Source organism: Humulus lupulus, chromosome 4, assembly GCF_963169125.1.
Source record: "Humulus lupulus chromosome 4, drHumLupu1.1, whole genome shotgun sequence".
NCBI lineage: Eukaryota > Viridiplantae > Streptophyta > Magnoliopsida > Rosales > Cannabaceae > Humulus > Humulus lupulus.
In genome coordinates this window covers 7,506,044-7,529,317 of record NC_084796.1, presented here as the reverse complement: position 1 = coordinate 7,529,317, position 23,274 = coordinate 7,506,044, and the positions used below count along the sequence as shown (strand labels likewise).

Below are 23,274 nucleotides of genomic sequence, written 5' to 3'. Positions count from 1 at the left end.
GGTAATGCTCTAATCATTAATATCACCCCGAGACTCACCCCGAGCCCCGAACTTAAGCCCGTTATGACTAGACCGAACACTTACATCTCATGATCGTCTCATGTCGAAAAGCTCGAACCAACCCACATACAATGTGGTAAAAATTATATTTAATCTCAATCATGCACCCAAAATATACAATTACGCCCACAGTGGCCAAATTACCAAAATGCCCTTGCATTTAAAATATAAGCCCATAAGCATGCATTCACCATCATATAATAATATAATTCACATAGACATGCATATAATCATTAGATATCATAATAAATCAATTATGGCCCTCCCGGCCTCCTAATCAAAGTCCTAAACCTTATTAGGAAATTCGGGGCATTACAAAATTATTTTGAAAGGATTTTATAAGTTTGCATAATCAGTCCATGTGTTTAAATTTGAAACAATCTTATTTGAAATACTGAATGATACTTGATGAATATGAAAGTCACTCTTTCAATGAATAAAGCTATGAAAGGTTTGTTTTGCTGTAAAATATGAATATATGTCTTTGGCTTTTTCTGTTTGTTTGGCTTCTCAATTGGAGGATTCCTGCAAGTCTTCCTGTTATGTACTGGTTGCCCACATTTCCCACAGGTAATTATTACTTTAGGTTCCCCTCTTGATCTTATTCTTTTCTTTCTTGGTCTTCATGCAGGGATTGTTGCATTTGGAGGCATCAGCAATATGTCCAAGTGTTGTGGGAGATTCCATTCATCTTTATGGGGCAAATGACGAACATTTTCTTGATACAATTCTTTCAACGTTTCTGTTCTGTAGAACTTTGCACAATAATCATACACACTCAAGTTTCTCCTTGCAATGACAGCTACTGCATGGCCACAAGGCATTTCATCTTCTTGGAACCTATTGCAAGTACATGTTCTATTATGTATATTTACTGTAAAATTTATCCCCAGTTGATCACGAACTTGATATTCTATTGTGTTGAAAGGCAAGACCTAAAAATAGTTTTGTCATGAAATAGAATCAGATAATAAACATTTTAACTACACTTAAGATTGAAAGTAACTAGTTATGCTTCTGTGTAATTTTTTTATCCTGTTGTTATGGAAGGTAACTGGTTACCATCTATTGACAGAATAAAGAATAGTAAGAATAAATTTAGTTGCATACCTCATACTTCATTTTTGAAACTATGTCATGTTTCAGCTCATTCTCTGTTGCTATAGAGACTTTTGTGAATGTTCCGTTTGCATTATTTGAGTTGTTCCAAATCCATTTTTGAACCAAACTTCTAAGGCATTCAACCAAGATATCAATGGGGAGATTTCTTGCAGCTTTTAGTGCAACGTTGAGTGATTCTGCGATGTTGGATGTCATCATGTTGTATCTTTTTGTTGGCGAGTATGATCTTGCCCAAGTTTCATCTTGGCTTTTTCTAAATAGGGTCTAATGCGTCTGCTAATTCTATCAAGGCCTCTCATGTAGTGTTCACATTCTGTTTTTGTGTATGCTTTTGCTGCTGCAATGAATTTCATTTGTAGCTCTTCTCCATGGCTTCCATACTTTCTTTTCAAATTATTGAGCAAGTGAAACATGCAAGCTCCATGGAAAGCATTTGGGTACACCATATGTACTGCATTGTCTATGCTCTTGTGTCTGTCAGAAACTATAGCCAATCCTGTGGAGTGTAAATACACAAATACATGCTATTTCTTTTAGTATCCGAATAAAGTAACTAGTTGCCTTCACCAAAATTAAAAAAAAAAAAATTGAAGCTATCATACCTTTGGGCTCTCCATAGGTGTCTCTCAGTTTGGAGAAGAACCAAAGCCATGAGTTATCATTTTCAGAGTCTGCTATTCCAAAAGCCAACACAAAAATGTGTTGTTTGAATCTAACGTTGATGTTGAAAATAGGGTACCTCCATGTGCATTTTTCAAGAAAGTTCCATCAACAACAATTATAAGCCTCAAGTATCTCCAACCCTTAATTGAGTTAAAGAAAACTATGTATAGGTATTTGAATCTATCTTCCTTGTCTGTGAGTAGGTGTGTTATTGTTCCTGGATTGGCTTGCTTCAACATGTAAAGATATATTGGCAACTTTTGATATGAATCATTGGGGTTCCCTCTTACTAGACGCAAAGCTTTCTCTCTTTATCTCCATGCTTTTGTGTATCCCATAGTTACTCCGAAGTCATCATTCATATCATTCATGATGTCATTTGGAGTGTATTTTCTTTTGATTGACTTGTACGTATTCTTTATTAATTCCCCAACTACGATGCTTTTTGCTTGCCTATGGTCTTCCAAAACAATTTCAACAGAGCAAGTGTGATTTGGATTGCATTTCCGTACCTTGAATAAATCTTGATTTCTGTATTTAGATGTTCTCACCAACCAGTTGCATGTTTCATCTGCGCAAGTAACTAGGTACTTTCTAGGTTCTGATCTTTTTGTTTTGAACTAGAAATTATGCAACATTACATAGTAGCTAAGAGCTGATTTGATTGTGTTCTTATCCTTGTAAATTTTCCCTTGCTCTATTGTGTTGACTCTCTAATAAGATATTACTATTTGGAATTCCTCCAACTTCTTTTTTCTTTTTGTATTGTCCTCAATTATGAAATCAACTACTACTTCAACAAAATGAGGTATGTATGACACATTTATGCCCTCATTTGTTGTGCTTGCCATTCCTTCTTCAAGTAACATTTGTTCATTGATGGAAGCTTGGTTTGCTTGCATTAATAATGTCCCCACCTCCATTTCTTCTCCTGTAGCTTTCTGATTTGCTAGTAGAAGAAGGTCATTTTCATTGCTTGATTCTTGAACTATAGTGACACACAATGGTAAGTATGTTATTTTTGCAGCAACTTTTTTCTTTATTTCCAGGAAGAACAACACTGAATTGTCTGTTACAACCTTCATTGGTGGTGTTCCTTTATCTACTTGATAAGAAACTTCAATAGTTGTTGTTTTTTCCTTTATCTCCTTTTTTTTTTTATCAAATTCACCAAGTTGTCAAGAGAACAATTTGATGATATTAATATCCCAGTCATTGTGTACCCTTGGTACTCGTTGTTTTCATTCCACTTTCCTCCATATTGAACCAAAGAAGTAATTTTGTCCATATCTGTAAAATTTGGCAATTTTTAAGCGGTTAGTTGGTTCTAAATGGGATAGGTAACTGGTTAACTTAATCTTTAATCACATCTTCTTCTGAAACATTTAGCTGTTGTAGGGTAACTGGTTACACTTACTTTTATATATTGATTGTTTTTCCCCTTAGTTTTATATATTGATTGTTTTTGCAGGGTAACTAGTTACACTTAGTTTTATATATTGATTTTTTTTGCAGGGTAACTGGTTACTTTAATCTTTAATCATATATTGACTCTTTTTAAATTTAGTTTTACATAGTTGTAATTTTTACTTAGTTTTATATATTGGCTGTTTTTCAGGGCAACTGGTTACCCAATTGTTACTGATTGTTTTTGTAGTAAAAATTCACACCTACATCAAATAATTTTTTTTTATTGTAAAGAAAAATTAGAATGTATAATTTTTAGAGTTCTTGTCTCTTGTGTATTTTTTGGTTAATCAATGTACACACACCAGTGGGAAGGTAACTGGTTTCCTTAATCTGTAGTCCCATATCCTATTGAAACATTTAGTTGAATATATTGATTGTTTTTCAAGTAACTGGTTATCCTAAAGTTACTGAATGTTTTGCCAGTTAAAATTCACACTAATATTAAATTATATCCTTGTTATTATAAAGACAAATTAGAATGTAAAATTTTCAGAGTTCTTGTTTCTTGTCTATTTTTTGGTTAATCAATGTACCAAAACCAGTGGGTTTGGATAATTTTTTTTCAATTTTTTAGTTTATAAATTTTTTGTGTTTTTCAGCAAGCACATTATGATCATGATCATGATCATTACAATCAAGATAATAGTTCATGTATAATTTTGATTTTGTATGCCAATATTATAGTTCTATGTAGAAGATTTAAGATAGTTTCCAAATAAAAGAAAATGATAATACAATAGAGTTGACAGAGGAGACAATTTCTTGCAAACCTTGTTTCTTGATCGTGTAGTGGATATGCAGCTCGTATGATTGGAAGAATGTTGGAATTTATTTAATTTTTGTAGAAAATAATCAATACTTTAGTTGTCAAAGTGATCAGATTTTTGTTAAATTTTTTTGCAGAAGCTGAGGTCGAACCTTTACCAGAATTGGTCGAATGTTGAGGAAATCGCCGGAGATAGGAGTTGTCGCCGGAGAAGAATAAGTTATCGCTGGAGAATGGAGTGCTGGAGATAGAAGCAATTGCAGAGAGTTTCGTTGTTTTGGAGAAAGCTTTTGATCGTGTTTCAGGCTTTGAGCAGAGCTGATGTGCCCCTGGTTGTAGTGTTAATTACATTTGTGCCCCTGGTTGAGCTGATGTGTTTTTGTTTAAATTTCAATTGTCCTATGTACTAATTTTTCCCATAAATTAAGTTTTTCTTAATTAAATTCTTCCATACATATTATAAAAAGATTAATTCCCATATTTTTGCACAAAGATGGCTAAAAAAGCCATATTTTTGAAAAATGCCTTTGTATATATTGTATATAGATTTTGTTTTTGAAACCCACACATATATGATATGCATTTTGAGTCTGAGTTCTTTTTGTCGCTCATATTAATATATATATATTTTTTTATATCTGCCTATTTCAAAACTCTTTTTCTTTTAGACTTATTGAGGAATTTTCCCAATATTTTTTGGCCTTTGCCTAATATAGAGACTAATTGAATTCCAATACACTATTGGACATTGGGAAATTTCGTTGCCTTATTTATTTCTAGGAAATGTACAATTACAGCCTCACAGGCCTTTCTAATGTATAATTTATTGTATTGGGGTTTTGTGTTTGGTGTTGCAGATAAAGTTAGGAACAGTAGATCAAAGTGAAGCACAGACTGAATGGGTCATCCGACCTTATATGAAAACATCAAAGAAGAGGAAGTTTCTTGGGGATTAACACAACTGCATCATCCACTTTACTCTTGCTTTTCATGAGTAGATGATTTTTGTTTTGTTCAAATTCCTCCTAATTAATATTCTTCTAGAAAGAAATGTAGTTTTTTACGTACTCGACATGTTATGTCTTTCTATGCCATTCTTTAGTGAATGGTCATTTCCCAATTGGTGGTCAATGTAAAATTTTTGATAGTAAGATCTTAATATCGAGCCTGTTTTGCATACCACAAATATCCCATCTTCTTTGACAATATAAATCCTTGTCAAATATTACTGTATCATACCTTTTTTTTGGGTACATCTTCACACAATTTTCTTGCGGCATTTCACGATAAAATTGTTGGCAGTTAATGATTTATGTGGATTGATTTGAGCCTTATTCTTATTCTTCTCGATCTTGACTCTCTGTTTATTATTAAATTAACGACATAATTGCATCTTCTTTTAGAATATAATGCATGGTGGAGTAAAAGAAAGACACCACTTCCACTATTAATGTTATGAATTATTGCTCTGTTTTTTTTTATGCTATGTTTTTTGGTCAACCGAAACAAAGAAAAATATGTTATCCTTATGTCGTTCAATAAGTAATTTTTTCAAACACCTTGAGTGCAATAGAAATGTAAAATATTGAGAAGAATAGGTGAGATGAAACCAAATGAATCTTCTCACAATTGTTTAGAAGAAAGAAACTAGAAACCAAGGAAGATATAAACTACTAAATTTATTAAACTCTAGGAGATTTTCTAAATCAGAGATTGATAAAATTTATTTGTGTGTGGATTTTTATGTAAGAAATTTAATCTCAATTAAAATAAATCCAATGGAGACTAAGAATAAGATTAATATCCAACAAACACTCACCTTCACCAAGAGAGACACGGTTGGTTACGATGAACTACAGAACAAATGATCTCACAACAATATCAAGCGAAAGAGATGTAGAGACCATTATGCATTTGGAAACAAAAGCAACAAACAGACATAGAGATGTATAAGTTATAGAGCAACATGATTCTCAAAATCTACCGTCTGTATGATTCTCAAACTATATATATATTCTGCTTGTGTATAATCAAAGATTGTTGCCAATACTGGAAAGTTAAAAAAACTAACATTCAATCCTGAATTAAATATACTAAAATATTAATTTTGGAGAAATCTAAAACCTATAACATTCAATCAATAGAAGACATAAACAGAACCAAATCAAAAGTTGGAAAAGATTCAGGACTCACTTCTATAGGAGAGACTTCGTGAGAGAGTTGACTGGAGGAGAAAGAACGTCGGGCTAGGTTGCTTGTGCCAAAGCTTCTCATCAAGAATTTATGAGAGTCATTGAGAAAGAATGATGAGCGATTTAATCAGATCACAGGGGAGATAGAAATTGAAGAAAGAGATCGACGGTTTGGGAGAAACCGAAAGAGTGATTGAAGAGAGAGAAAGAAATGATGTAAAATGAGCCCAATATGTGTAGTATATGTTTTACTCGGGCCCTAATACTCAAGATTCCATTGAAAGCCCAATGTACAATATTAGTTTAATGATGTAAAAACAGTCCAATACGTATGAGATCTTTATCAATAACACTTCTTAAAAAATGTCATTTTTCAATGTAATATAAAGTATAAAATGTTGTAGTGCAGCCTGATTTATGTTCATTTTGGCTAGAAAAATCAACCTTTTCTTTATGATAAAGTCCATTTACATTCACTTTTAAATCATTTTTTTCCTCAGTTTGGCACCTTTTCTTTCTTTAAGAAGAAAAAAAAAAGGTCGAATATTGGATTACTGTCTATAGAAAGCACCACGTGTAGCACTCTGTGGTTCTGATTAATCCTTTAATTTCACGTAATCATTTTAATTATGATAATATAAAATATTATTAATATTGTGAATATTGTAAAATTCAAATTTTCCCAAATGTGCATAAGGTGAGGAAAACAAATAAGAACATATAGAGCTTCATTTCGAAAACCAAGGTTCATAAAATCACACAAAAACTCGAGCTCTCTCATTGATTCTTGTTCTATTATTTTCTCTAAGGGCGAGCAGTAGAGTTGGTATGTGAAGATTTTCTCTCTTCCACATTCCAAGTGATATTTCAAAGAATGGCTTCTCAAGAGTTTGCAGACTTATTTCATGAGAAGAAACCTATTGTTGAGCTACTTGACAAGTTCAAGATCAAGTTAAAGTCAGCAAATGCACTGCTTAGTGATGTTGAGCAGAAGCTTATTCGAGATCGAAATGTGAGGGATTGGCTTGCTGAGCTTAAAGACAGTTTATGAAGCGTATGACTCGATTGACAAGATAGACAGTGAAGCCTTACGATGCAAGATGGAGCAGCCTGATCATCAAGATGAGTGTGGCGGCACCACCGATATGCTGGTCAAGTTCATTCCATCTTCTTCATTCAACGAGTTCGATGAAGCTGTAAAACCTGAGAAAGTGAGGACTCTTGAGAAGTTGTGTTTTCTTGTCGATAAAAAATATGAGCTTGGTTTGATGGAAAATGTTTCAAATAGATCTTTGATGAGACTCCCATCTCCTTGAAGAAGGTTTTGAGAGGGAAGAAGTTTTTCTTCGTTCTTGATGATGTTTGGAATGAGAATTATAATAAATGGGATTTTCTAAAAAGTACTTTTGAATCTGGTGCACGTGGAAGCAAGATCATTGTGACAACTTGTAACAAGGTTGTTGCACAAGTTTTGACCACTGGAAAAGTACACAAGCTACAAGGAATATCCAATGAAGATTGCTGGAAAATATTTGTTGACCATGCCTTTGAGGAAGACATTGGTCATGCTCATTCAAAACTACATGAGATTGGGAAGGAGATTGTGAAAAAGTGTAAAGGCCTACCTTTAGCGGTGAAATCACTTGGTGGTCTCTTATGTTAGAATATTATTTATTTGGTATATAAAATCAACTAATTGATTTAATATATTAAAGTCAATATTTAATTTATTGACAAAATATTCTAATTAATGGTCAACATTGTTTGTTACCTGATTTGTTGTTACCCGATTTTTCATATCCCAACTGATTGAGGAAATATCTCAATCTGTGGCAGAGACTCTGATGGTAGGTCTCACTCTATAAATATAGAGTACCGGTCCCCAAGCTCGCTACTCATTCTGACTTTCAGTAACTCCATCTAAAAGAGTTAGTGAGAGCTTGGAAGCCCGTGTACTCGTTCTAATTTCTGTTCTTTTCTTTTGTAGATCTAAAGCTAGATCGAGGTTATCAATAGCAATGGCTGGAGGTATACAATATTCGATTCTTTTTTGCATATGTTCATTCATATATTAATTCCGCCTACATGTATATAGAATTGTTCATATGTCTACTTTCATATTAATTCTAACATTTGGTATCAGTCGCCAGTCTACATCTCTGCCTTGCTAATTTTATCTGCATGTATATTTATTTGATTTATATATGCCTTCATATTCATATTCATATATATATATATATACATATATCTTCGGTTTTGGTTGGCCTACATTTAACAAAATTTCTTTTGGTAATTTTATTGTGTTTGTATTGTTTTGTGTTTACATATATGTTATATCTAACATATTTTGGCAATATAAACAAATTATACACATATATTTTTTTATGATTTATAGATGTGCCTATGTCTTCATCTATACACATATATTATATATTCGTGTATATAGTTTTATATATTGTTTGAGGGCCATATTCATAATTTTTATTTTTATTTTTATTTTGATAGAGAGTTTTAATGTCTCATATTTTTTGATTTTTTGTTTCAAAACTAATTTTCCACATAAGTACCATTAGAAATCCTTCAGATTATTTTTTCTAATGATCTATGTTTCCAAATCAAGTTTTGAGAATCCAACCTTCATGTACCCGGTTATGGCCAAAAACAATTTTGATATTAAATTTCGATTTTTTGTTGTTGTTTAATCAATCTAACGTCATGAATCTCTTTAGACATGAATTTCGAACCAATTTGGACAATAAATTTTATTTGCCAATTTAATTAAAACATATAATTTTGGTAAATTATATATTTGGAAATTAATTAAAATGTGCACTTACTTGATTTTGGTGTATGGTATATTTCTTTTATTCATGCAATATTAAATAATTGTGCTATTTTAAGAATGTAAGAAATTTTTACAATTAAGTTTGTGCAATTATTTTATTAATTCACGAAATCAGTAAATGATGTTATTGTCTTATTAAGCATGATTTTTTCTACCATTAAGTATATATATGGAATTATTGTATTTTCGTACATATAATTAATTATACTAATTTGTATGATTATTTTGTTCTTATTCATGCAAAATTTATTTTGAGTATAATTATCTTTAATTTTATATGTATGCCTTTATAATTTTAAATACATTATATATATTTCATTATTGTGCTAGATATATTTAGATTATATTCAAAACATTAAGATAAGTTGAATAATATTTAGCACATTAATCTCCATAAATTATTCATAAAATATTCATAAAACATTTAGGGTGAATAAAATTATGAATAATTCATAAACAATTTTGTGGTTGACATAAGAACGCATGAAACTGAGACAAATGCTCAATCTAGAACGGTTTTTAATGATCTTCGGACGACCACACTAGGAGCACTACTCTCTGTGATTGCCTATTATGTTATAACGAAATTGTTCTTAGGTCTTCCTAGAGCCTAAAACATAATGTCTAGTGAACCATATAATTTTACATAATTAGGGAGTAGCCACAGCATCTTTAATTATATAAAATTATATATTAATTTGAAAGGATCACATAATGGACAAAATTGTGATTGATTATATAAATATAACAATTTTACCCCACAGGGATTTTATTATATTTATATAATTAATTAGGATAATATATTAAATTAATTTTCTTAATTTACCCACAGGAGTTATGATAATTAATTTAATAGTTTTATCATAAAGTTTAATAAAGATAGAAGTTTCAAACCTTACTTTATCCCAAATAATTCGTTTGAATAATCTATCATCCTTTACATCCAATTTTATTAAATTAAAAATTTAGCCCACAGGCAACTTTTGTTTAATAAAATTTCAATCTTCAGCATGTTATACATTGGTAAAACATGACTTCATTAAGCCTCAATCTTCTAAATCTAAGTTTGTAATCCTATTCATGCAGCTTCTTCATCATCCTCTAGTTTTGCTGAAATCCTTACCGAAATTCCTGAGCTTAGGGGTGATAATTTCAAAATCTGGAAGGAACGAGTTCTTCTTCATTTAGGCTGCGCCGACATGGACTACGCAATAAGGAAGGACGAACCTGCTGCAATCACTGCGACTAGCACTGCTGCTCAGATCGCACTATATGAGAAATGGGAGCGGTCCAATCGCCTCAGCATCATGTTCATCATGTCCAAGATCCCTCTGGGAATGCGTGGATCGGTGGAGCAACCTGAGAAAGTCAAAGACTTGATCAAACTGATCGATGAGCAGTTCGACACTTCGGACAAACCACTTTACAACAACCTCATCCACCAGTTCTCATCCACAAAACTCACCGGTGTCAAAGGAGTTAGAGAACATATTTCAAAGATGAGGGACATTTCTGCTCAACTGAAGAAACTCGATGTAGTCATTCCTGAAACCTTCCTGGTCCACTACATCCTTAACCATCTTCCACCTCAATATGGGCCTTTCAAAATTTCCTACAACACACATAAGGACAAATGGACTATCAATGAACTGATAACCATGTGTGCTCAAGAAGAAGCAAGGCTCCTGCAGGAACAAGGTGAAAGTGCTCACATGGCCACCCAAGGCAAGAAACGCAAACCATCCAAGAAGGACAAGGGGAAAAATAAAGTGCCTCCCCAAGGCGATATAAAGAAGGATTCCATCAAATGTTTTTTCTGCAAAAAGAAGGGACATGCGAAAAAGGAATGCGCCAAGTTCAAGAAATGGATGGACGACAAAGGTAATCCAATTTCATTCGTATGTTATGAATCTAATATGGCTAATGTTAATATTAACACATGGTGGATTGATTCTGGATCGACAATTCACATTTCAAATTCCTTGCAGGGTTTACAAAACCTAAGGAAGCCAGTGGGAAGTGAGCAAAGCATCTTATCTGGAAACAAGATGGGCTCACATGTGGAGGCTATAGGAACGTGCCATTTAGTTTTAAGTAGCGGTTTTGTTTTAAAGTTAGAAAAGACATTTTATGTACCAAGTTTCTCTAGAAACTTGATTTCCGTTTCAAGACTTGTACCTTTTGGTTTTTCCTTTACATTTTCAGACAAATCTTTTAATTTATATAATAAATCTGAATGTGTTGGAAATGGTATTTTGTCTGATGGTCTTTACTGCCTTAATTTACAAAACAATACCGCTTATAATACTATGCACGTTCACGCTGGCAATAAAAGATGTGTTATGAATGAGAATTCCTCTACATTATGGCACCGGAGATTGGGACATATCTCTATTGATAGAATTAGAAGGTTAGTAAATGATGGGGTACTCAATACCTTAGATTTTACTGATTTTGATACTTGTGTGGATTGCATTAAGGGAAAGCATACCTCCAAGTCTAAGAAAAGTGGTGTCCATAGGAGTTCTGACCTATTAGAAATCATACATACTGATATATGTAGTCCAGACATGGACTCATATGGTCAGAAATACTTCATCTCTTTCATAGATGATTACTCACGCTACATGTATATCTATTTACTTCATAACAAAAGCGAAGCGTTAGATGTCTTTAAGATATTTAAAGCTGAAGTAGAGAAACAATGCAACAAGCAAATTAAGATAGTGAGATCAGATAGAGGTGGAGAATATTATGGTAGATACACTGAAGATGGACAAGCACCTGGTCCTTTTGCAAAGTTTCTTCAAGAAAATGGGATTGTTGCCCAATATACCATGCCCGGTACACCCGAGCAAAATGGTGTTGCAGAAAGGAGAAACCGAACATTGATGGACATGGTGCGAAGTATGCTTAGCAGCAACCCTAAACTTCCTAAATCCTTGTGGACTGAAGCTCTAAAGACATCCGTGTACATATTAAATCGAGTTCCAACCAAGGCAGTCTCCAAAACTCCTTTTGAATTATGGAAAGGTTGGAAACCGAGTTTGCAACATGTACGCATTTGGGGATGCCCATCTGAAGTTAGGGTATACAATCCACAAGAAAAGAAACTGGACCCAAGGACCATAAGTGGATACTTTATTGGTTACGCTGAAAGGTCTAAAGGTTACAAGTTTTATTGTCCATCTCATAGCACTAGGATTGTGGAATCAAGGAATGCAAAATTTCTTGAAAATGCCTTGATTAGTGGGAGTGATCAATCCAAGGACTTAGGTTCTGAGAAAGATCCTTTAGAACCCTCCACCTCAAGAGCAAGATTGATTGTGGTCGATAACACCCCTGCAGTCCAAATGGATGTTGAACCACCACAGCCAATTGTTGAAGATCCACAAGTCAATGATGAAGTTCAAATGGATCAAGTTGTTCAAGAGTTGCCTATAATTGTTGAACAACAAGCTGAACCACCCGCTCCTCAAGAGCCTGCTGGTGTAGCCTTAAGAAGATCCACTAGGACAATAAAATCGGCGATACCTAGTGACTACATTGTGTATTTGCAAGAATCTGACTACAATATTGGAGGCGAAAATGATCCAGAAATGTTTTCACAAGCTATGAATAGCAAAGAATCGAAACTGTGGTACAATGCCATGAATGAAGAAATGAATTCTATGAAAAGCAACGGAGTCTGGGATCTTGTTGAGTTGCCTAATGGGGCGAGGGCTATTGGGTGTAAATGGGTCTTCAAAACAAAGAAAGACTCATTAGGCAACATTGAGAGACACAAAGCGAGACTCGTTGCTAAGGGATTCACTCAAAAAGAAGGAACTGACTACACGGAGACCTTTTCTCCGGTATCTAAGAAAGATTCCCTCAGAGTTATCCTGGCATTAGTTGCTCATTTCGATTTAGAGCTACATCAGATGGATGTGAAAACTGCCTTCCTAAATGGTGACCTAGAGGAGGAGGTATACATGAAACAACCAGAAGGATTCTCCTCTAGTGATGGTGAGCATTTGGTGTGCAAGCTTAAGAAGTCCATCTATGGTTTAAAACAAGCGTCCCGCCAATGGTATTTAAAATTCCATGATGTCATCTCTTCTTTTGGATTTGAAGAGAATGTCATGGATCAATGTATATACCAGAAGATCAGTGGGAGTAAGATTTGTTTTCTTGTTTTATATGTGGATGATATTCTTCTTGCAACCAATGATAAGGGCATGCTACATGAGGTGAAGCAATTTCTCTCAAAGAACTTTGAGATGAAGGATATGGGTGATGCGTCTTATGTCATTGGCATTAAGATCCATCGAGATAGATTCAAATGTATCTTAGGTCTATCTCAAGAAACCTACATTAACAAAGTTTTAGAGAGATTTCGGATGAAAGATTGTTCACCAAGTGTTGCTCCTATCGTTAAGGGTGATAAATTAAATTTGAGCCAGTGTCCAAAGAATGATTTTGAAAAGGAAGAAATGAAGAACATCCCATATGCTTCTGCTGTTGGAAGCTTGATGTATGCTCAGGTGTGCACACGACCCGACATTGCCTTTGCTGTCGGAATGCTAGGAAGATTTCAGAGTAACCCGGGATTAGACCACTGGAAAGCTGCAAAGAAAGTTATGAGGTATCTTCAGGGTACTAAGGATTACAAACTCATGTTCAGACGAACCGACAACCTAGAAGTAGTTGGCTACTCAGATTCAGACTTTGCTGGTTGTACTGATTCACGTAAATCAACTTCTGGTTACGTGTTTATGTTTGCCGGTGGAGCTATATCATGGAGGAGTAACAAACAGACCTTGACTGCTACTTCTACTATGGAAGCCGAGTTCGTTTCGTGTTTTGAGGCTACATCGCATGGTGTATGGCTAAAGAGTTTCATTTCAGGCCTTAGAGTTGTAGATTCTATATCTAGGCCATTGAGAATGTTTTGCGACAATTCAGCTGCTGTATTCATGGCTAAGAACAACAAGAGTGGTAGTCGAAGCAAGCACATCGACATCAAGTACTTAGCCGTGAGAGAACGTGTTAAAGAAAATAAAGTGGTCATTCAACACATTAGCACTGAATTGATGATTGCTGATCCTATGACGAAAGGCTTGCCACCTCATAAATTCAAGGATCATGTAGTGAACATGGGACTTGGTTCCCTTATGTAAATTTATTGTACAAACTGAAGTTATTATCAATGAAACTCTCATTTTTGATATTTTCTCATATTTATGCGCATCTTAATTTTATTTGAGAAAATTTTACTTTCATAGGACCTGAATAAACATAAGGTTTATTCGTTTAAGTACATAGCCACATAAATTACATTGTTATGTAATAAATATATTGTAATACATGGAAGATAATACTCGTCATAAAAAGAGGACCTATCGCCATGATTCATGTGTTTATTATCTAACAGGGATGATCGTCGGGCTTAAGTAATACATTAATTTAAATGCTGACCAAGTGGGAGAATGTTAGAATATTATTTATTTGGTATATAAAATCAACTAATTGATTTAATATATTAAAGTCAATATTTAATTTATTGACAAAATATTCTAATTAATGGTCAACATTGTTTGTTACCTGATTTGTTGTTACCCGATTTTTCATATCCCAACTGATTGAGGAAATATCTCAATCTGTGGCAGAGACTCTGATGGTAGGTCTCACTCTATAAATATAGAGTACCGGTCCCCAAGCTCGCTACTCATTCTGACTTTCAGTAACTCCATCTAAAAGAGTTAGTGAGAGCTTGGAAGCCCGTGTACTCGTTCTAATTTCTGTTCTTTTCTTTTGTAGATCTAAAGCTAGATCGAGGTTATCAATAGCAATGGCTGGAGGTATACAATATTCGATTCTTTTTTGCATATGTTCATTCATATATTAATTCCGCCTACATGTATATAGAATTGTTCATATGTCTACTTTCATATTAATTCTAACATCTTACACTTTGAAAGAGATCAAATGAAATGGAAAAATGTACTCAAATGTGATGTATGGGAGTTGTATGAGACACACAATGATGAGATTCTTCCAGCTCTATGGCTGAGTTACTACTTACCTTCAAACATCAAGCAATGTTTCGCCTATTGCTCAATATTTCCCAAAGATTCTGAATTTGAGAAGAAACAACTCATCTTGTTGTGGATGGCAGAAGGTCTTTTGCAAAACAAGAAAGGGAAATCAATGGAGGAGGTTGGAGAGCAGTACTTTGAAGATCTCATATCAAGATCATTCTTTCAAGAGACAAGTCAACATAAATCAAGTAAGGGTACAACAACTTTTCTTATGCATGACCTTGTACATGATTTAGCTTCATTTGTAGCAGGTGAATTCTGTTTTAGATTGGATGATGATAATTCCTTGGATAATCTTGCAACCAAAACTCGTCATTTGTCTTGTATGACATACAGTGAGAAAGTTGTTGGTTTATCTAAAGCTGAATCATTGCATACCCTTCTAACAATTAATGGAGGAGTGTTATTGGATTTGGAATTGCATGAAGTATTGCCAACTCTAGGATGCTTGAGAGTCCTTTCTGTATTTAGATCTTTCAAGCTGTCTGACTCCATTGGTAAGCTAAAACATCTACTTACTCAGTTGCCAAAGAATATGAAGAGGCTCAATAACTTGCGTCACCTCGACACTAGTTTCTCACCTTTAGAAATGATGCCACAAGAGTTGTGTAGACTGATAAATTTGCAGACATTAACTAATTTTGTTTTGGAAAAGTTAGTGATAATGAGAGAAAACCTGGTTTTGCTAGCATCAAAGAGTTAGGGGAGCTCCATCATTTGCAGGGAAAACTTCTTATTTCTAGGCTTCATAATACAGATAATGTTGAGGATGTTCTGAAGGCTAATTTGAAAGATAAGGAAGGAGCATCTCAGTGAGCTAGCTTAGGAATGGGAAGGCCAAACTACCGACATAAGAAAGGATGAGCGCATGGTTGAGGCGCTGCAGCCTCACAGAAACTTGAAGAAACTAACCATTCGTACATTCAGAGGTTCAAGTTTTCCAAACTGGGTTGGAGATTCTTAATTTTTAAGCATAGTATCTGTTCATCTTAACTACAACGTGCATTGTCCTTCCCTGCCACCGTTGGGACAATTACCTTCTCTTCGCGAGCTTCAGATTATAAGTTTTCATGGTGTGGAGACAATAGGTTTAGAGTTTTATGGTGAAGATTATCTGCATAGTACCTCGTTTCCATAATTAGAAATTTTAAAGTTTTATGAAATTCCAAGATGGAACAAATGGTTATGTATTAGAGTTGGAGATGACAGAGAATGTATGCAAGGATTTTTTTCCTTGTCTCAAGGAGCTTCACTCGAGTGCGTCTCCAAATCTGACTGAGTTCTTACTTGATAGCGGCACATTAGAAACAATCACAAATTCAGGGTGCAAAAATTTGAACTTCCCAGAGAACAAGTTCTACACCTCTCTCAGAAACTTGGACATTTATGGTGCGGTTAGTGATTCTATGGAGTCTCTTTCTTTGGATCACTTTCCAAACCTTAATAAGCTTCGATTACGAGGTTGTGGAAATCTCAAGCAATTAACAAGAGGCTCAAGTACAGACATGATGCTAGAAACTCTTGATGTAAGGAACTGTCAAAATTTGGAATCCTTTACCATTACTTCAGATGAGCTTGTTGAAAATTCTAGCACTGTTCTCCACTCTCTCAGCTCCATCAAAGTTATTCAATGCAACAAAATGAGGTCACTACCTGCACAAATGGGCACTATGCTTCCATCTCTTGGCTTGTTTCTCATTGAGGAGTGCCCTGAAGTTGAGATATGTCCTCAAGGATCAGGATTCCCCTCAAGTTTGATTCACCTCTTGATTTCAAAATGCAGCAGACTTGTGGCGCAACGTGCGAGTTGGGATCTTCAAAGACTTGCTTTTCTTTCATCATTGACCATTGAAGATTGTGATGACATAGTGTTGGAATCCTTCCCCGGGGGACTGCTTCCAACGTCTTTGACTTCTCTGTCACTTCAGAATCTCCCCCACCTCAAATCACTGAATGGTAACGCCTTTCAATGTGGGGCATCACTGGAAGAGTTGTGGACTGCTGACTGCTATGAAATCCAATGCTTGCTTGAAGAAGTGCTACATTTTGCTTCTCTTGTTGATTTGAGCATCTTATACTGTCCATTATTAGAGCAACGGTACCATAGAGATAAAGGAGTGGACTGGCTCAAGGTTTCTCGCATCCCTCGCCTTAAAATCCAAGGCAATACAACATGGTGAGCAGTATGGATTCCCTTTACTTCAGTTCATCATATTCATCCGGGTGCTACTTTCTGAGTACATCATTTCAGCTCAATCTTAATCCTACATATAAGATTTCATTTCCACAACTTATGATTATTATTTTCCTGTTGCCAGAATTGTGGCAGCTGAGCAAGTTTATCCAAGCCATACAAATTATGAGATATAAACAACAAAATTTGACACACTACAGAGGTATATTTCATACATTTTAAGAAAATCATGTGCTATATAAGATATCCATGTTGTAGTCATTGGATCACTTATTTATAACATGCATCATCATCAAGATTAAAACTACAATTCTAAATTTAGTGATTATTACATGCACTCTGCAATGCTACTACATTTTTTTCTTTCAATTAAAATGGCATTCTTAACAACTTGTCTGTTAATTTAGCATTTTTTTTTTGGTTCATTAACTTTTTTTGTTATTCTTTTCAATGTGAAATGAATGATGAAATTAATTTTAGCAGACAACTTATTAAAAATGATATTCACTCTTCATTTTTCTTTTTAAAACAAGCAATCCCTATCCAATCAAATAGTGTTTTTATTTGTTCATATTACATAAGGGTGTTTGTTTTGAGTAGTTGAGTTGCCTTTGGAAAGTGTAGAGGGACTTAGCATGGAGGTCATATTAAACGCTTCTGTACAAAATGGTTCACTATACTCTTAAAATACATGTGGGGCCCACACAAATTATTAACTTTATCTCCTTAAGATTTAAACAAAACATATGAAGGGTTTTAGATTTCTATTCCCACAATTACTTTACCCTATACCAAACACCCCCAAAGCAGTTCAAGGTGGAAAAGGGTCTCAATCACATGGTGACAGGGAACCCATGAGCTCATACACTCTCTCTATATCAGACAAGAATAGGTAGCATATTACTGCTATTGATAAATCAGTATAATTTGATTCCATGAGAGATGCTCTAGTACTACTATATCTTTCTTTGTTTAGTTTGAGTTGTTTTGTATATGGAAGTGGTTATTCTACCATAATCTGGAACTTATTAGGAAAATTTTGTGAATGTTCTTGATGCAATTTAGTTGTTAGTGTATAACTTCATGTGTACAATCTGATATGAAAATATGCTATCGCAATCTTTTTAGAGAAGCTTATTATCATTATTTACTGCAACAAGATGCCTCAAATATCTTGGAGGGCTTATACTGAGAGTGTCTTTTTGCAGAAGTAATAGTGTCCTAGAAAGTAAGTTTTAATCAAAACAGAAGATTCATATACAAAGCACAAACTAATGAGAAATACTGGAGCACAAGCCATCTTTCTACAAACTGAGCTAGAGATGTGAGCTTTAAAAACAGAAATAAAAAAAATCATTAACAACAAAATAAATTTCAACACCCCAACCAAGTCCACAATTCACAGTAACTTGACATAGTTCATGAAGTTGAGTTAGTTTTACAATGCTTTTGCTTTGAATATATTCAAATGGAGTTTGATTAGAGCATGCAAACACATGAATTTATCACATAAGGAACTTCCATAAGGCTCTTAATGGGATTTTTTTAACACATGGGTCTTTTTATTTGGTATAAAAAAAATGACTTAACTACCACGTGGTGGATTTTATAAAGAGAAAACTTACATTTTCATAGTAGGAACACCCCAATGAGCAACCCTTTTCCTAAAGCTATTACTGAAATCAAATGAGAGTTATAGTATTCAATTCAATAACCTTATATTCTTATAAGGATGAAGGATTTAGAAATATGGAACAGAAGAAAACAGATATGTATGGAGAAGCAAATTGAATCCATTCATCAAAGAATATATTAATTTATTTGTCAACAATTTAGCTCACACCTTTTCAGTCGGCTAACATATCTAAAAAGAAAGAACTCTATTTTTTTTCTTCCAATTATTTGATATTGTGAAATAATTTTTTCTTGAAACTATTGAGAGCCTTATTGGTGAGAAAAGAGTGTAGAATTGATAAGCCTATAGTTGGATTGACTTAGTTGTACACTGTTGAAATTAGTTCAAAACAGTTTACTTGTTAATTATTTTTTTCTGTTTTAGCTCTCTTGATTAGTTGTTGCAACAACTTTTAATTTCTTGATTGTAATACTTAACAGTGTATTCCTTTCCTCTATGAATACAACCCAAGTCTCTGAGCTTTGTAACTTTTTGCAAAGCTTTAAGACCCTTTTCCTAAAATTGTTCTAAAATAGTTCTGCAATTGATAAGTTTTGTTTTGTTCGTTTAAGAATCAAACTGGCATGGCCAACCCATGTGTGGTTTTTGAAACGTCTTCCTAGTTATTGCTGTGTAAATTCAATACGCAAGTGCACGTAATCTTAACAAGTAATAAAGAGTAAGTGAGATCGTTCCCACGAGGACTGTATACTAAATACCCAAACTTAATTCCTATTTCTATTTGGCTAACAATAATTGAGTCACAATAATTAACTAAAATTGTAAAACAAAAATCTAAAATTAACTTCAATAATTGAAAATAAATAACGTGAAGGAAATTCAATGGATTAAAAACTAGGGCAATTAATTTCATCAACCATCCTCTTTAATTTTCCTTAACACAAATCTTACTATTCAATTCTTCTCTTGTGATAGCAGGTCAACAATAATAACTTATATTCGTACTAGGATACATAAGTCTCAGTCTTATGCAAATTTTCTACATCTCTGTGATAAATAAACATAAGATAGGCATTAAGATTAACAACCCTAAAACTACACAGATCACACAGGTACTCTCGTCCTAATATGAAATTTATGTTTATTCAATTACAGCATATTCAATTCTCACTTTTCAGATTTCGAATCAAAATCATATATTTCATGTTAATGGTGATCAATCATTCACAAACATTAGAATCAAATTGAATAAATCACAAGATAAAATTGAAATCATGAAACTTGCATTAATTTAAAATAAAGGTTCAGGAGAATCCATTAAAACCCTAGACTAATAGTTTAGTTCATGATTAAATCCATAATAATCATAGAAGAAATTAAAAGCATCCAAAATACAGAAATTCAAAGTAGAAAAGAAGAAAACTGTGATGAATTCTTCAAATCCGCTCGCAATCCTCTATCATGTGCCTTCAGCTGTCTCCTTAGGTCAATTCCCTCTCAGTCGCACACTATGCTTCTTTAAAAACCCCTCTCAATTCTCGAGTGGAAAAGACCCAATTGCCCATCTAGAAGTGATTAAATTGGTGAAAAATCGCAACCCAGCGCTGTAGCGCTGTCATTGTAGCGCTATAGCGCTATAGTCAGAAACTGAAATGGGGGAAATCTGGGCACCAGCGCTGTAGCGCTCTTATGGTAGCGCTGTAGCGCTAAAGTCAGAAACCACCTCCTGAAAACTGCGTCCAAGCGCTGTAGCGCTCATGTTGTAACGCTGTAGCGCTGAAGTCAGAACCGAGCTTCTTCAATGTTTCTTCCTAGCGCTATGGCGCTCCCTTAGTGGCGCTGTAGCGCTACTTACAGAACCATCAAAATTCACAATTCTATCCCAAATTTATTCCACTTTTTCTCCTTTTCATTATTTGTATCACTTAACATTAATCACCCTGAAACAAGAACAAACGAGCATAATTCCGAAATAACATAATCCTAACTAATGAAAAATAGCCTAAAAACTAGGACCATAAACGAGCCTAAAACTCGTTTATCAGTTATATCGCAAATCTTTTAGATAAGCCGCTTAAAGAAGTAGAAGACCTGTTATACTACGATGTGTGATTTGATAAAAATTATGTTACAAATGCAGAATGAGAAACCGTCATCCCATTTAATCGAATTAGGATATCCCACATTTGACATATGTCTTGCTAAATGTAAATACGTCTGTAATAATCATCACAAAGTAAATGTATTGTTTCAATTTATCTCTATCCTAATAACACATCAAAAAAGAATTAGTTCTCCAAGAAATTATACAATAGGAAAAACTGTTGACAAGTTCCCAATAGAATTTGATTGATGCAGAATTTACAACTGTTCATTTCAGTTCAGATAAGCAACTATACAGTTTTACCATGGGAAGTCAATCTCCAAAGTGGTGTAAGTAGTGTAAAATATAAATCATCATCAGAAATGACATTTGTATTATATTATATAGCAAATTATACAGGCAACATGAGTTTCTCAATGATCTTTTTGGTTACCCTTCACTGATCAGCACAATTGAATTAGATTCTCAACACTTGCATACTCAAGGAGCACATGTTAAGAATGAAAGATATAAATGCTTGAGCTTCCATAGCATCACACACACACCAATAAGACCTCGCTAAGTCTCACTAGACCTCAATAACATTTAACATGAATACACTTCACTAGATCTTGATGATCCTTGTGTATTTTTTTCTTGAATATACCTTGCTATAACCCACTTAAACATTCTTTAAAATCCCAGGTTCAACAGTCCAAGGAAGAAAAAAATTATAAGTTCAAAGAAAAAACGTCTACCGTCACTAGGCGAGCAATTAGCTGTGGAACGTAAATGTAGTAGATACTGTAGTAAAGGCCACAATAAGAAATTAAGTAAGGTTAGATTTTGAATTAATTTGTAACAATTTCATTCTCTTTTGTATTTTATTGAGACTAAATCATTGTTGTTAACGTGTATAGTTTCATTTTAACATTTTAAAAAATTCAATAATTTTGAAAACCCAATCAATTGAAGACCACAATTTATTTTAACGGGTCCTAACTATTTAAAAAAGTTCCCAAATTTTTTTTGAAAATTCAAAAATTAACTTGGAAAGTGTATCTAAGAAGAGTAATGATACTTGCACCTAAAATATGCAAGAAAACATTACACACAATGATGTGGCAGTTTAGCCTAATTAATCACATTTATGAAAATTGAGGCCCACGGTTTTAACACCTTATTTGGGTACATATTTTGGGGGGATAACTTGAAAAATACCCAGTTTTAGGATTAGTTAACTAAAAATAGCTACTAATAATATTTAGTTGAATATTACCCACTTTTTTAAGCACATTTCATATATTACCCTTAAAACACTACTAGAAGTCCAATGTAAAAATCTCAATCTTTGCCTCTGTCGTATCATTTACTTCTCTCTTTAAATAATATTCCACTGCCAATTCCACTAGACCACTGTATAATGGGTAGAGTCATTAATAGTTTGGGTATTAATCTAAGAGTTTTAAAAAGTGGGTAAAAATTAAAGAGGTTAACTTAAATTAGGTACTAGGTGTAATTTTCACTATTTTGGGTGAAGATAAAAGTCCTAATTAAATTTTGTATTCATCTCACAACTATGTTCCAATACTTTGGAGTTGCATGAATGCAAGTCATGGCAATCTTAGCATGTCATCGTTTTACAAATCTCAACTCCAAAAAAAATAAGCAATAATAAAATACTTTAGTGAACGTAAGTGTTGTTCATAAAGAACTTTGTCACTGATGAAATTCATCATCAAACATAATATTTGTGCTCATATTTTTAATTAAATCAAAAGTTTTTTTTGATGATTGTTTGACTTTTTTGTATAAATTAGTTGCATGTGTTATTGCGTTTTTTTTAGTGTCTTTTGATGAAGATTAAAACTTGGAGGTTTAAATTAGAGGAAGATGAAGATTGAAACCTGGTTTTAAATGGTAAATCCAAACTAATTAGTTGGATTAATGTGATTGAAATCTGGGTGAATCTAATATTGAATTTCAGATTAAAATTAGAATTAAATTTTGTTAAAAATTAAGAAGTGATCAGGATCCTCAGTAGCACGAGGAGGAGGAGATGTACACTTTTATAGTTTTTTTTTCTTTCTTTCTTTCAATTGTGTCAAAAAAAAACATAATTTAAGTTTTTTGTTTTTTTTAATTAATGACGACTTTTAT

At 33.7% G+C, this 23,274-nt stretch overlaps 3 protein-coding genes across 4 annotated transcripts; 2 read left to right on the top strand and 1 right to left on the bottom strand.

Annotated features, from left to right (window-relative positions):
* Positions 1-324: 324 nt before the first annotated feature.
* Positions 325-6,466, bottom strand: LOC133829847 (uncharacterized). Of its 2 annotated transcripts, none has more exons than XM_062259661.1 (4): positions 5,901-6,466; positions 1,785-3,135; positions 1,171-1,678; positions 325-995 (listed from the first exon to the last, which is right to left on the bottom strand). In XM_062259661.1, exons 3-4 carry the CDS (start codon positions 1,378-1,380, stop codon positions 684-686), a joined length of 522 nt encoding a protein of 173 aa, XP_062115645.1. In that variant the 5' UTR covers positions 1,381-1,678; positions 1,785-3,135; positions 5,901-6,466; the 3' UTR covers positions 325-683. The 2 variants fall into 2 exon arrangements, with proteins under 2 accessions (XP_062115645.1, XP_062115646.1); XM_062259662.1 differs by having other exon boundaries at positions 6,275-6,466.
* A 907-nt stretch (positions 6,467-7,373) lies between these two features.
* Positions 7,374-7,936, top strand: LOC133831832 (putative disease resistance protein RGA3). The gene is made up of 2 exons (XM_062262243.1): positions 7,374-7,484; positions 7,562-7,936. Exons 1-2 carry the CDS (start codon positions 7,374-7,376, stop codon positions 7,934-7,936), a joined length of 486 nt encoding a protein of 161 aa, XP_062118227.1.
* Positions 7,937-15,088: 7,152 nt separating this feature from the next.
* LOC133831831 (putative disease resistance RPP13-like protein 1) lies at positions 15,089-16,017 on the top strand. Its single transcript, XM_062262242.1, has 2 exons — positions 15,089-15,698; positions 15,857-16,017. Exons 1-2 carry the CDS (start codon positions 15,089-15,091, stop codon positions 16,015-16,017), a joined length of 771 nt encoding a protein of 256 aa, XP_062118226.1.
* The last annotated feature ends 7,257 nt before the right edge of the window (positions 16,018-23,274 follow it).

What these genes read in the sequence shown, in the direction of transcription:
- LOC133829847 (XM_062259661.1), bottom strand. Translation starts at nt 1,380, where the DNA reads ATGATGACATCCAACATCGCAGAATCACTCAACGTTGCACTAAAAGCT. An exon ending in TTTCAAAAATGAAGTATGAG is followed by an intron (nt 996 to 1,170) that starts GTATGCAACTAA and finishes AACTATTTTTAG; the next exon opens with GTCTTGCCTTTCAACACAAT.
- LOC133831832 (XM_062262243.1), top strand. Translation starts at nt 7,374, where the DNA reads ATGGAGCAGCCTGATCATCAAGATGAGTGTGGCGGCACCACCGATATG. An exon ending in AAGCTGTAAAACCTGAGAAA is followed by an intron (nt 7,485 to 7,561) that starts GTGAGGACTCTT and finishes TGTTTCAAATAG; the next exon opens with ATCTTTGATGAGACTCCCAT.
- LOC133831831 (XM_062262242.1), top strand. Translation starts at nt 15,089, where the DNA reads ATGAAATGGAAAAATGTACTCAAATGTGATGTATGGGAGTTGTATGAG. An exon ending in CAAGCTGTCTGACTCCATTG is followed by an intron (nt 15,699 to 15,856) that starts GTAAGCTAAAAC and finishes GTTTTGGAAAAG; the next exon opens with TTAGTGATAATGAGAGAAAA.